The sequence below is a fragment of the Protomyctophum bolini genome, assembly GCF_963924005.1.
Source record: "Protomyctophum bolini genome assembly, chromosome: 5".
NCBI classification, from domain to species: domain Eukaryota; kingdom Metazoa; phylum Chordata; class Actinopteri; order Myctophiformes; family Myctophidae; genus Protomyctophum; species Protomyctophum bolini.
Window position 1 is genome coordinate 44,506,885 of NC_137866.1, and position 13,363 is coordinate 44,520,247.

General features: G+C 43.1%; 1 protein-coding gene across 1 annotated transcript in view; it reads right to left on the bottom strand.

Annotated features, from left to right (window-relative positions):
- The window catches only part of LOC308315146 (sterile alpha motif domain-containing protein 10-like), a gene marked incomplete at its 5' end in the record, with an annotated part of 102,063 nt that overhangs the window by 11,643 nt on the left and 77,057 nt on the right, over positions 1–13,363 (bottom strand). The window contains one exon of the mRNA XM_080762985.1: positions 9,943–10,111. Within this exon, the coding sequence (XP_080619111.1) occupies positions 9,943–10,111 (169 nt within the window). The remainder of the gene's footprint in view (positions 1–9,942; positions 10,112–13,363) is intronic.

Sequence of the window (13,363 nt, forward strand, 5' to 3'; positions counted from 1 at the left end):
GTAATGCACAATCTAATCTATGTAAAGCGCCTTGGAGAAAGGCGCTATATAAATGCACCATTTACCATATTATTCCAACAGCGGAGATACGTATACACACTGACAGATTAAAGCGGTGTAGGTCAAACGAGGACAGGGATAGAGAACAATTTGTGAGTCCTTTGCCATGCCTGCCTCACAAACAGATGGATGGAACAACACAGTCAATAGCACTTTACAACACTCCAGGATACCACAGCGCCATGACAGACCAGTTAGCCTTCATAATGGAATAATGGAGCTCTGTGTGTGTGTGTGTGTGTGTGTGTGTGTGTGTGTGTGTGTGTGTGTGTTTGTATGTGCGTGCGTGTGTGCCTTATCTGTTAACCTCCCTCTGCACCCGAGTCTAGGATCTTTCAGGAGATCCGGTCTGTCATGCAGGCGCGCAAAACAACCGCTCGTATGTCTCGTATGCGCGAGCGCCGTTTGGCACTATATAGGGTCAAAGCATCATTTATCTGTAGCTTCATGGATGTTGGGGGAAAAAAATAAAGGCAATTTGTTGCTTCTCAGGCAGAAAAACCTCTTATCTCCATATTTGAATAGTTTGTTTTTTCCGTAAATGAATGGCCTATACTTGATCACACTACATCGTCACACCAAAGCACTTAAAAATAGCAGGTCCACAAGCTCAAAACGCATCACGTTCTGAGCTTGTAGATCTGCTTACTTTTGATGCGTTTGAATTTGAATCCTTAAAAAAGTGACAGATTTGGACATATGAAGTTTCCACCCGACGGAGACGATTTATATGTACCTTCATGTCTTAGAAAAGCAATTACTGTATAACACACACACACACACACACACACACACACACACACACACACACACCCCTCCCCAGTATCCACCCCCTCGCTCTCTCTCTCTGTGAGTCTCCCACAGGCGTTATAACAGTGTGTCCTAGAAAAGCGGTGCCCTTGGTCCTTGTGTGTGTGTGTGTGTGTGTGTGTGTGTGCGTGCATGTGCGCGCACGCTTGTGCAAACGAGACAAGGCAGATGAATGGAGCTCAGATCAATTCCCCTCAGACAGGCTTAATAGAGTGCCTAATAATGGCCTGCAGATAGGGGGAAGCGGCGCTGCCTGTCACACAGAGAAACAAAACAAAGGCTTTCTCCACACAGATCTCATCTCTCAGTCAATTCAGCCCCCCAAATTAATTGCTTATAAAAACGATGTCTTGCGGGGCAACAAATGTGACACATTTGTATAGCCATGGCGGGCATTGGCGGGCGGCTGTGGTGGTGATAATGACACAAAAAAAAATCCCACACACTTTCAAAGGGCAGACATTGAGATCGACTTTTCTTCCTTCTTTTCTGTAGACGGGGGAATTATTCAAATGACACGAGTTGTGACACATTTGTGCCACGGTGGGTGATTCAGATGGTGACATAAGAATGAAACGGACTCAGAGGGAGGGAAAGCATCTTATATAAAGCATTTATAAACTCAAATCTTTGCTTCTGAGGGTCCTTGGAACTCAATATTTTTGATATAGGGGTCCGCGGCCAAATACTTAGTTTATATTGTGTATGTAGTAGTAGACGGATCATGAGTTGTTTTGTGTTGTATTGTTCATGTCTTGGATGAATGTTTGTTGTAATAAATAAATCAAATCAAATTTTAGAATTGGCCTCAGGTCTTATACTGTAATGTGTTAGAAAACGCTTTCTCTTATTTTCCTCCCACAGCAGGGAAGCACTCCGATTAACTAAATAAGCCCTATATTCTATAGAAAATAGTCAATCTACAACATCACAACGTGTCCCAATTTAGGGGGGGGGGGGGGAAGGTGTTTTGCTGAATAATTTGATTCATTATTCAATAATCTAAAATGTCAGTATAGCGCAGTAACTTGTAACCAAAGCTGTAAATAAGTAAATAAGTAAAAAGTGCATTTCATTCTGTGATGTGATGGAGCAGAAGCATAAAATAATGTATGGAAATGAAGCAAAAGCAGCTTGAAATTGTACTTACAGCGGCACTATGTAATCTATTTATTTATATTTATGTACTTTTGTGCAACCTGTATGGTAGAGTCTGGTAGAAAGAGGACAGTATACACAGTGCTACTTTAATAAGTACCATACTTGAGTACTTATACTCCACTTTTACACCACTGGAAAACCACGAGATTAAACCTTTTAGAGACGGCTCAGTTCATGTTCTCCCCGGAAGGCTTGCTGTACCGGATTATGCTACTGTACAGTTTCTGTATTGGTGGTGAAGGTTCAAGGTCGTATTAACCCATTCTGAACGGGAACCCATTTTTGGTGTCAGCATCATGTCGTGCTTTAGCTATCGAAAAATAGCATAGCGCTCATAGCGCGCCACCGAGTGGCGCGCTACGAGCTTGTATAGGTCTGCTATTTTTGAAAAATCGAAGAACGACTGACATTTTTTAGAATCTGATCTCAGGTCAGAATGGGTTCATCAGACCAGTGTGTGTCCTAGTGGAAACCTCGTATGAATCTGATCTCAGGTCAGAATGGGTTAAGACACCGTAGCCCTGGGTTCAGTATCAGCCTATAGTACAGTACACATACAGTATCACTCTCTCTGTGGCTGTCTCTCTCTTTCACCGCCATTCTCTCACAGTCATCTGTCATTCCTGCTCTTTGTGCTCTCTCTACGTATACGTTCATCTCCGCTTCTCTGTTTCACAACGCTCCACGCCCGATCCTCTCCCTCTACCCCTCTGTCTCGTTAAAAGGCAGATTTTCACTGTGCAGTATCTCTCATACTGGAACATGATTCATTCTTTTTTTTTTTAAACCCATTTTGACCTGAGATCAGATTCTAAAAAATGTCTTCTACATCCTGTCCTGACAGTTTTCTGAAAAAGCTATTATGTTTCTATGTCAGTCGTTCTTAAGATTTTTCAAAAATAGCAGAGTGGCGCACTACTACGAGCTTGTAGATCTGCTATTTTTCAATAGCTAAAGCATAACATAATGCTAATACCAAAAGGGGTTCCCGCCCAGAGAATGGGTTAATAGTATGTTTTGGAGTACCATTTACTACTTAGTTCAATGGATAGACATTATACAATGAAATCCATGTCTGTAATATGAGTGAAAAAAGGGCAGTAGTGTTACAATTACAAATTGACACTTATCCAGAGCAACTTAATCAGAGTAAGAAGGAACAGCTATTTTCCGGTGCCCGTGCACACAACTAAGCATAAACAAACAAACAAACAAGGTAAATAGTCACTCACATATAAGTAGAATGCAAAGAGAACAATAGTGCCTCATGGAAACTAGGATACCTAAACATCTAACCTAGCATCTGTGTAAAGTCTAAACAATATTGCGATCTAAATCATATTCTTAACATTCGCGCTCAAGTAAAAGACAAAAACTAATTTGCTAATCTGCATTGACAAACTAGATAAAGTGCCCGACTTTTTGTTCAAAACAGGCCAATCCTGCAAACTTTGAAAGCCAATGTTAGCCAATTAGGATGGAATATGAAATATCGGACAGATCCGTCTTGAACACTATAGAGATACTGTGTAACGATTTGCGGAATTTTTGGACAGAATCTGGAGGAGTAATATAAAAAGACCGGGTTAACGGTGTCGGAGATTAGCTGGTAACGGACGGACGGACGGTCACACACGTACACACACACACACGGACGGAGTGCAAAACATACTCTCTTCCCATGCCTTCGGCCTGGTGGAGACAAAAATGAAGTTGTACAGCCTAAAACGCAGGTTCAGGAGTGGAGACCACTCCCCGTTCTCCAATCGCCTCTTCCTAGTGTCTCTATTTCTCTAGGCAGGCAGTGACGGAGCAGAGACGACTGACCGCTCCCCGAGTACAGCAACAACGATGGCCGTCAGCTACAGAGACCACTCCCCCATCCTGAGTCTCACCGTACTTTGGGTTCTCCTCATTCCATTCCACATTCACCTCACTACGTTTCAATAAACTCTTAAACTTAAGTAGTAGGAGAAGGTCGCTTACTAGTAAGCTATAGGAGATAAGGGAGAGATGAGTGCTTTAGGGGGTGAGGTCGGTGGAGTCTGAAGAGGTGAGTGTTGGAGGACTGTGGTGGAAGATAGGGAGTGAGTCTGCAGTATATTAGTGATGGCATGGGGGAGTTTAATAGCACCGTTTAGGAGCCAGGGAAGTCTAAGTATAGTGATTCTCAAACTCTTCTGGATCAGTGCCCAATTCAAAATCTGGAAAGCCCACCTTCCATCTGACCACTTAAATGGCAGTCATTCAGCTGAAGTTATGGGATTTTGTAGTTACATTTTGTATCTCCAAGAACTCTTAAAGAAGCATTGTGTATATGATTGGTAAACAGCATGGTGGCACAGTAAGGCTAGGTCCTGGGGAATGGCCGCGTGGTCAGTGTCCCACTATGTGTTTATGCGGGTATAGCAACATCAGCTAGCATTATACGATCTGGCAAAAAAATGCATTAAACAATACAAACCCGAAAACTTTGGCGGACTATAGGGTACTAATTTAAACCTTCGTGTTCCTCGTTTCTGGCGGACTCCGTGTTTTAATCAACATAGCTTAAAACATTAAAGATGGAGTGCCACAATTTTGTATTTTTCCAGTTTTTCATGTGTCTATGGGGGGGACAGTACTTCATTAGACACCCTGGAGTTGTTTTTATGTGCAATGGTGTATTAACTTTGTATTTAGGGTTTCTTCCTGGAGGCTGAACCCTTGACAGTCAAACGGGCCAATGAAGTAAACAGTAATATAGTGACACCACACTATCAGCCCCTCCCCTAACCCCTCCCCCTTTATCATACAACTACAGCTGTGGGTGCGGCGGCTTCAGTTCAGGTGGATTCACCACCCATCACCACCCACCAGGCAAACCAGGCATACTTAATGAACTGGTGGGCGTGTCCACATAAAAGCATGATTTTAACAAATACTGTACACTTTTTGGAAAAAGGTCTTCCCCCTTATATTGTAATAATACCGGATGATCATGTTTTAGGGTGGAAAAAATGGTGGCACTCCCATCTTTAACACAATAATACATCATCCACAAATACAAAAACTATAATGTAAAATGTACAAAGGAGAAAAGGGAAAAACAGTGGTCTGGTCAGACGTTCAACGTGGGTGTGTTTTATTTTGATTTGTATTCTGCTCAAGCTAGCAGCGAACAATGGATAGATATTAGATAGTGTCTGTGTCTGACACAAAATGGTCAAAAAACACTATCCCCCCCCACCACTCCCCCTGCAGCTAGGTATCTTTTTTCCTCCCCCCCGCGCAGCTCTTCCCTTCGATGGCTTGCGTAGGAAGAGAGCTTTTTTTGTGCCTGGCCCAAGCCCCCGCCACCCCCACCCCAGAAACGTGCCTGCACAGCCGAGTATTATCATCTTACTTGAAATGTGATGTGATGTCTTCTTACCCCCCTCTATGTTTTATCTTTTTCTTTTTCTATGATGCAAGAAAGATGTATTTGGCGCTGCTCTGCGGCGACATGGGCATAAGGGCTATACGCTTGCATTGCGGGGCCTTTTGTCTAAGACAAACGTCTTCCTCGGGAGACAAATAACAAAGAACCTTGAACCTTGAATGGTTGTTGTGAAAAATACAGCAATGAAGTTCCCTGATCTCCTGGTTCTGTCATTTTGTATCAGCTTGATAACCAATTCAATGTATCACTGCATCCTGCATGAACACGCACACACGCACGCACGCACGCAATGTATTGTAAGCAAAGAGCACTTGATGCTATTGACCTTGGCAAAGTGAAACTCATAAAGTAAGATACTGTAGGAATAATAATGATGAGACCTGAGATGAGCTTGATGTCTCTCCCACTCAGTGAATACATAAATGCATAAATACAGAGATCAGAGCTACTGCCACTATGACAACACCTTTTGATGGGCTGTTATTAACCGTGTGTGTGTGTGTGTGTGTGTGTGTGTGTGTGTGTGTGTGTGTGTGTGTGTGTGTGTGTGTGTACACTGTACAGTATTACTAGGCGAGGGCCTTACAGTATGTCCCCATAAGTAATGTCCCTCACAAGAGACATTAGAGTAAAGTAGTTAAAGGGACACTTCACCCTTTTTGCAAAAAGATATATGTTAATGACGTTTAGAATCTTTAGATCACTTTCCTGGGGGTATTTATGTGTGTAATATGTGGTTTTAGATATTTTAGATTGTAGCAGTGAGCCTGTTGTCTCTGATGTCATGGAAACTGGTCTCACTACCTTCCTGGACTACAATTCCCATAATTATTTGGTGCACTGCTCCTCCTTGTAGATATGGGGGAGAGCTGTCTTACTGAGACAACATGTAGTCCAGGAAGGTAGTGAGACCAGTGTCCATGACATCAGAGACAACAGGCTCACTGCTACAATCTAAAATATCTAAAACCACATATTACACACATAAAGACCCCCAGGAAAGTGTTCTAAAGCTCCTAAACGTCATTAACATATATCTTTTTGCAAAAAGGGTAAAGTGTCCCTTTAAGTAGCAGTTGCACACAGGTGCGTTCGGCCGAATATCGGAGCAAATTACGGACGACGTAAAAAAACACGATCAACCTCACTTTATGTCAAATGACGTTTTCACACTGCCACCGAATATTTCGTCTGTATAACGTTTTTTGTAACCGGGGGGTGGATTTTATCCGTTTTCTGCAGCTGTCTAGTGGGGTGCTGGTGACAGGCTGACAGCTAGTGATACCGTAGGAGAGATAACCTACCGTACTATCATATCGTATCATATCGTATCATTTGATGTGTTTAATTCGCTGTTGTTGTTGATGTTTATTATGAAAGTCCACTTTTGTCGCGGACATCGTGGTCGAGGCGGACGCGTTATGATGTGCGCATGCAGCACAACTCGATTTGTGTGTGCTCTCACTCGCACTGATCCACACAGCACAGACACAGAACACACCAAAAACACGGAGGTAAATGTGTTGTTTGATTGAGCATAACGTGCCACCAAAAAAATTGCTTCCCATAGCTTATTAATTTTGTGTCGAGGATCGATGTGCGATCCGACAAAACACCATCTCCCAACTGCCAAAAGCAGACTGCGTTCCGCTGCGCTTTGGCTGCTGCCTGCTGGATGCATGGGGTTGGGCTACTTGAGGGGGTGATTTCACCCGTGTGCCTTCTCAAGTGAAGCCTGCCTTTAATATACTTCGTCATACGATGTGTTTATACGTACTGAAAATAGCTGATTGAGCTCACACCGTGTCGCGTCAACACTTTGTGAGCTTTTTAGATCTATTTTAGATTTCCAGCACACGGAAATATGCAAACGGAAGTATAGACGTGAGTCTATGCATCAGCAACTTATTGGAGAAAAAAAATAAAACTACAAGGAACTAAACTAGTTCATATTTGGAACCATGAACTTTGAATTCACTTTGAAACTGAACTAGTTGGAGACCTGTTGGGAATTCATGATTACATGAATCACCCATGCAGCCCAGTCCCAATGTTTGTAAACAAATAATTGGTCTATTCAATTCAAAAGGCTCTGGTCAGGCTCTGCCAGTGGGCCTAATGAGGCCAACTCCTTTCACCTGGGCCAGGCTCTGCCAGTGGGCCTAATGAGGCCAACTCCTTTCATTTCCAGCCTCTGCCTCAGCCAATTGAGGCTTAACCAATCAGGCTCTGCCAGTGGGCCGAATAGATTGAAGTACACTTTTCAAGTTTGCAGTATTCACACACAGGCACACAGACAGATCTCCATGTACACCGGCTGACAGTTAAAGCGGGTGCTATGACAACGTATATCATTAGGTTCCCAAGTTGCATCGTTAGTTGTTACCAAGTACGCTTATGTAAGTCTACATGAGTACTTTATGTAGACATAGATAGTATTTTAGACAGACTTATAGCTTGTTACGTAGACAGCACTAGAATTGCATTTTATGTAGTCATAGCACTTAATAGTACACACACACACACCTTAACTTAAAAAAACTTAACTTAAAAAAAACGTAACTTAAAAAAAATCTTTAAAAACCCCAAATATGTACGAGCTGCGTTCGCCTCCCGCGTTTGCGCGTCTTACTTGTATAGTATAGTATGTATAGCTGACATAGATACTCCACTGTATACGTTCTTAGTTTATACACGATTCATGATAACTACTTTTTATATATGTGATGTATTCCCATGCTTTTGTTTTTGCTTAATGTAAGTCGCTCTGGATCAAGAGCGTCTGCTAAATGCCTACATTGTAAATTGTAAATGAACCCCCCCCAGATTTTGCAGTGTACTTTCAGATCTCTCAAGGCAAGAGAGAGAGAACCTGAAGCTAATGTGGAAGTGTGCGTGACTGTACTTGAATTCATTTTATCTTGGTACGCTAATAAGCCTACAGATGTGTGTGTGTGTGTGTGTGTGTGTGTGTGTGTGTGTGTGTGTGTGTGTGTGTGTGTGTGTGTGTGTGTGTGTCAGGGAATTGATTTGGAATATACTTAACATTTTTTGTCCAAAAATAGGCAGCAGATTTTTGTTGCCTCACATGAATGCCTCTGAAATCTCCTTGGGAGATATACTATTTGGATGTAAAACCTGTTTCTGGTTGAAAAAGCTAAGCTGTGAGTCCAGAGAGACACTAAAAATAGAAGAAAAAATAAAAAGCATGTGTGTGAGGTTTCGGAACTGTAAGCCTTTACGGCTCTGGCTATGGCAACCTCCTCTCAGGGCATGGTGCTTTGGATAATGTGGAAGATTATACACAGTGATGTGACAAAATGACACCCCTGGAATCTGAACTGGCCACCCCAGGTGCCACCCATTACCTTGAACGAACCAGTGGTTCTCACACTGGGGTCCTTGGAGGGGTGTCAATGGACCTTATGTGTGCAACTCTGAGAATTATGGTGGACTTGAAACAGGCATGTCTACATAAGGGCTTGTGTGTGTGTGTGTGTGTGTGGGGGGGGGGGGGGGGGCAATAAGGGCTTATGTGGGGGGCAATAAGGGCTTGTGTGAGGGCAAATAAGGACTTATGTGTGGGGCAAATAAGGGCTTATGTGGGGGCCAATAAGTGCTTATGTGGGGGCCAATAAGTGCTTATGTGGGGGCCAATAAGTGCTTATGTGGGGGCCAATAAGTGCTTATGTGGGGGCCAATAAGTGCTTATGTGGGGGCCAATAAGGGCTTGTGTGGGGGGAAAATAAGGACTTATGTGGGGGGGCCAATAAGGGCTTGTGTGGGGGGCCAATAAGGGCTTGTGTGGGGGGCAAATAAGGACTTATGTGGGGGGCCAATAAGGGCTTGTGTGAGGGCCAATAAGGGCTTATGTGGGGGCCAATAAGTGCTTATGTGGGGGGGCCAATAAGGGCTTGTGTGGGGGGCAAATAAGGACTTATGTGGGGGGCCAATAAGGGCTTGTGTGAGGGCCAATAAGGGCTTGTGTGGGGGGCCAATAAGGGCTTGTGTGAGGGCCAATAAGGGCTTGTGTGGGGGGCAAATAAGTGCCATTGGCCCTTCAAGACGAACATTGACAAGTAATGATAATTCCACTATCATAATTAATTATCTTTTAATGTGCTGGCTGCCATCAGTCAGTTTTAGTTTCAGACTAATGAGAACATATTGCTTATTTTACTGTCCAATGACATGAAATCGCCACAAAAGCCAGAGAAGACGTAAAAATCACCCCAAACATGTTTGGAAATTAAATATCCCTTACTAATGTACTAATTACAGTACATACAAATGGATGTCATTTACTAGTATTGCTATAGTTATCTTAGCCGCGGGTGTGTGTTTTGACAGGATGTTGCGAGGGTTCCCTCTGAGTCAGTGTCATAGTGTGATGTCGTACCTGTGATGGCGTGGTGTGAGAAGGCCTCTACGTAGGTCAGGGTAGTTGTGAGGACAGTGTGATGTCATAGTGTCACAGTGTGATGTCGTACCTGTGATGGCGTGGTGTGAGAAGGCCTCTACGTAGGTCAGGTAGTTGTGAGGACAGTGTTTCTTCAGCCACTTGCACACGTCCTGCTGAGTCCACAGCACCACGGGCTTGGACAGGCTGGACAGGGTGGGGCTGGTGTGGTACACCGTCAGAGCTTCCCCCGGGTGCAGCTGGAACACACAGCAAGGACATTTACTTTCCCTTTTCTTCCTTTTTTTTTTTTTACGGTTTTGTACGTTTTTTTAAGTGGTGCAACCACTTCTACAACCAGCTTGCAATGTCCGTGTACCTGTTTGTTTGTTTGTCTGTTTGTGTACGTCAATGAGCACGAGTATGTGACATATTCATAGCAGTAGGGGGCGCCAGAAACAGAGAGAGGGGTAGTGCTGTGTCTCTGAGAGAGAGAGAGAGAGAGAGAGAGAGAGAGAGAGAGAGAGAGAGAGGGGAGTTGCACCACTTGGTTCACACAGGTGTGATTTTTTATTTACATATTTTTTTCTGTCTTTGCTTGTTCAACCCGTGGGCCATTTAAGGTTGGGAGTAGGAGATTATTATTATTTTTTTAAACTAGACTAGCGGGACAAATAAGAACCCCTTGTTGAGCAGTTGAAATATGTACCGTACTAGAGTGGTCAAATGGTTGTAGTATTGTGCAGCTGACATGAATATAAAATAAAATAAAAAGATAGATTTTGTGTAACAATGATAACAGTTAGTTAGATCCATGCCACTGCTTTTGATACCCCCCCCGCCCCCACTGGTCAATAACCCATTCTGACCGGGAACCCATTTTGGTGTTAGCATCATGTTATGCTTTAGCTGTTGAAAAATAGCAGATCTACAAGCTCGTAGCGCGCCACCGAGTGGCGCGCTACGAGCTTGTAGGTCTGCTATTTTTTGAAAAATCGAAGAACGACTGACATTTTTAGAATCTGATCTCAGGTCAGAATGGGTTCATCAGACCAGTGTGTGTCCAGTGGAAAACTCGTATGAATCTGATCTCAGGTCAGAATGGGTTAATTTGTATTTGTGTATATACAGCGGTGTCACTTGCAAAAGAGAACTGATCTATACAAGTTATGCAGTGCATTTTCAGATCAGTTCTATTCGTCAAGCGCGTGTCTGTGCGAGTGTGCGTGTGTGCGTGTGTGCATGCTTGTGTAAGTAAGTAAGTAAGTCAGGGCCAAATTATAGCCATTGTGCCGGTGGGGCTGTGGCCCAGGGCCCCTTCAGAGAAAGTGGACTGCTCGGCACTGGGTTTGAGGCCCTGAAAAGGGCCCTGCTTCTGGGGACCATCATTGGTCGATTGTGTTCAATTTAAGTAAAAAAGATGATTTAAAAAATCCCCTGAAAAACCTGAACATTTCGTGCGCACATACTGGCCCCGCAGCCCTCGTGGGAGTTAATCCGTCCCTGAAGTAAGTAAGTAAGTATAAGTAAGTAGCATGGCTCAAATGGGTTTAGAGCTTTTTGCAAACATTCGTGGCTGTAACTGACCTGAATTGCTGTGTATGGTTTTCTCATTGATGTGAAAATGAGCTGAAATGAAGCATTCTAATGCCATCATTTTGCATGGAATCCCTTCTGGTGGGCTTGTTATAAGTTGCTAATTAATACAAGGGAGAGGAGAGGCATATTATGCTGATGGAACGGTGCACTGCTGTGGAATGCACTACCTGGGGCCAGCATTATATGTCCTATTAAACTATATATATATCACAATTTAGAATGAAAGAATGCATTTGCATGAGTTACCTTTAAACCACCTTTCTTCTTGAAAAGAATCTTCAAAGTGTGACTCCAAACACGGAAAAAAAAAGTAGCCCGCAGTAAAGGCTTAATTTAAACGTCGTCGTGCGACGTCGTCACGCTCGGAATTTAGCCGATCAACAAGCCCACAGCGCGTGGCTTCCGTGACACGCTGTGAGCTTGTAGATCAGCTGTTTTGGGTTTATGCAACACTGTCTTATGGTGAAGTATGGAGGCTTAGCGGCTTCATAAGAGGTTGATGCAAACCAACATCAAAGGGGAGGGTAAAGCTGTATTATGGCTGCATGCGCTGCTTGCTGAAAATAACAGATCTTTGAGCTAGTGGAAAAAAGGAATTAACTGCATAAAATGAGTTATTTATGCAGTGAGGCATATAAATTAAGGCTTAAGGTGGAAAAAAAGTATAATAGCAGCAAAAATTAAAATGTCTAATTAAAAAAGTTTTTTCTTTCCCACATCTCAGGTGCAGCTACAGGAGATATGGAGCCGAATGAACACTTTAACTTGGAATACTTTGTGAGGGTATAAATGTACATTGTGAGACTACAAAAGTACTTTGTGAGAGTGCAAATGTAGTTTGTGAGAGTACAATGTACTTTGTACACTCTCTGAGTTAAACCAACACTTTACTGTGTTGCGATAAGAGCAGATGAAACTATTTTGTGTCAAGGGGGGGGGGGGGCGCGGACCCCCGTCTGAAAATGTTTTCTGCCAGGGAGACCCCAAGATTTCTGTTCTGTTCTAGTTCTGTTCCGTTTCTTTCCTTCAAAAATAGCAGATCTACAAGCTCATAACGCAGCACAAAGTGATGTGCTATGAGTTTATATATCTGTTTTTTTTTGAGTGGTGCAACCACTCCTACAACCAGCAATGTCCGTGTATGTACCTGTTTGTGTACCTGTTTCTATACCTGGATGAGCACGAGTATGTGACTTATTTATACCAGTAGGGGGCTCCAGAAAAAGAGAGAGGGTGTGTCTCTAATGAGAGAGAGAGAGAGAGAGAGAGAGAGGGGGGGGGGGGGGGGGAATTGCACCACTCAGTTCACACGTGTGTGATTTTTTAATATAAAATATGGTTAAAGTGGTTGAAATGATCGTGATGCTATATTAACCCATTTTGTGGGGACCCCCTGGTAACCCTCCAAGGTCCTGGGGGTCCCCGGACCCCTGCTGTAGATAACAGAGAGACATAAAGTATAGTACAGTATAGAGACAGAGAGATCTGTATCTCTATCAAAAATAATGAAACACGTATACGTACAGCAAGCACATAACCTTTTTGAGGTGCTGTGATATAAATGATTATACAGAAAATGTATAAAATCCTGCACAGTAATAATTATGTTCCAATACAATTTATTTCGTTAAGGTCAAACCATTTGACCTGACAAAGAAAGAGCCTAAAGGTCATTACACACTGGCGAATTAGCGACGCGATGCGAATAAGCCATCTGAAAATGCGAAATATTGCATGTTGCAGTTCGCCTGCGAATCTCTGCAAAATATGACACCAGAGCGAACAGATAAAGAGCGAAAAACGGTCGCATTTTCGCACATTCGCCACTGATGTGGAAGCTTGCATGGACTTCAATTGTTTTTTTTTTTAATGCGAAATATTCGCACGAATATATCGCGTCGCCAATTCGCCAG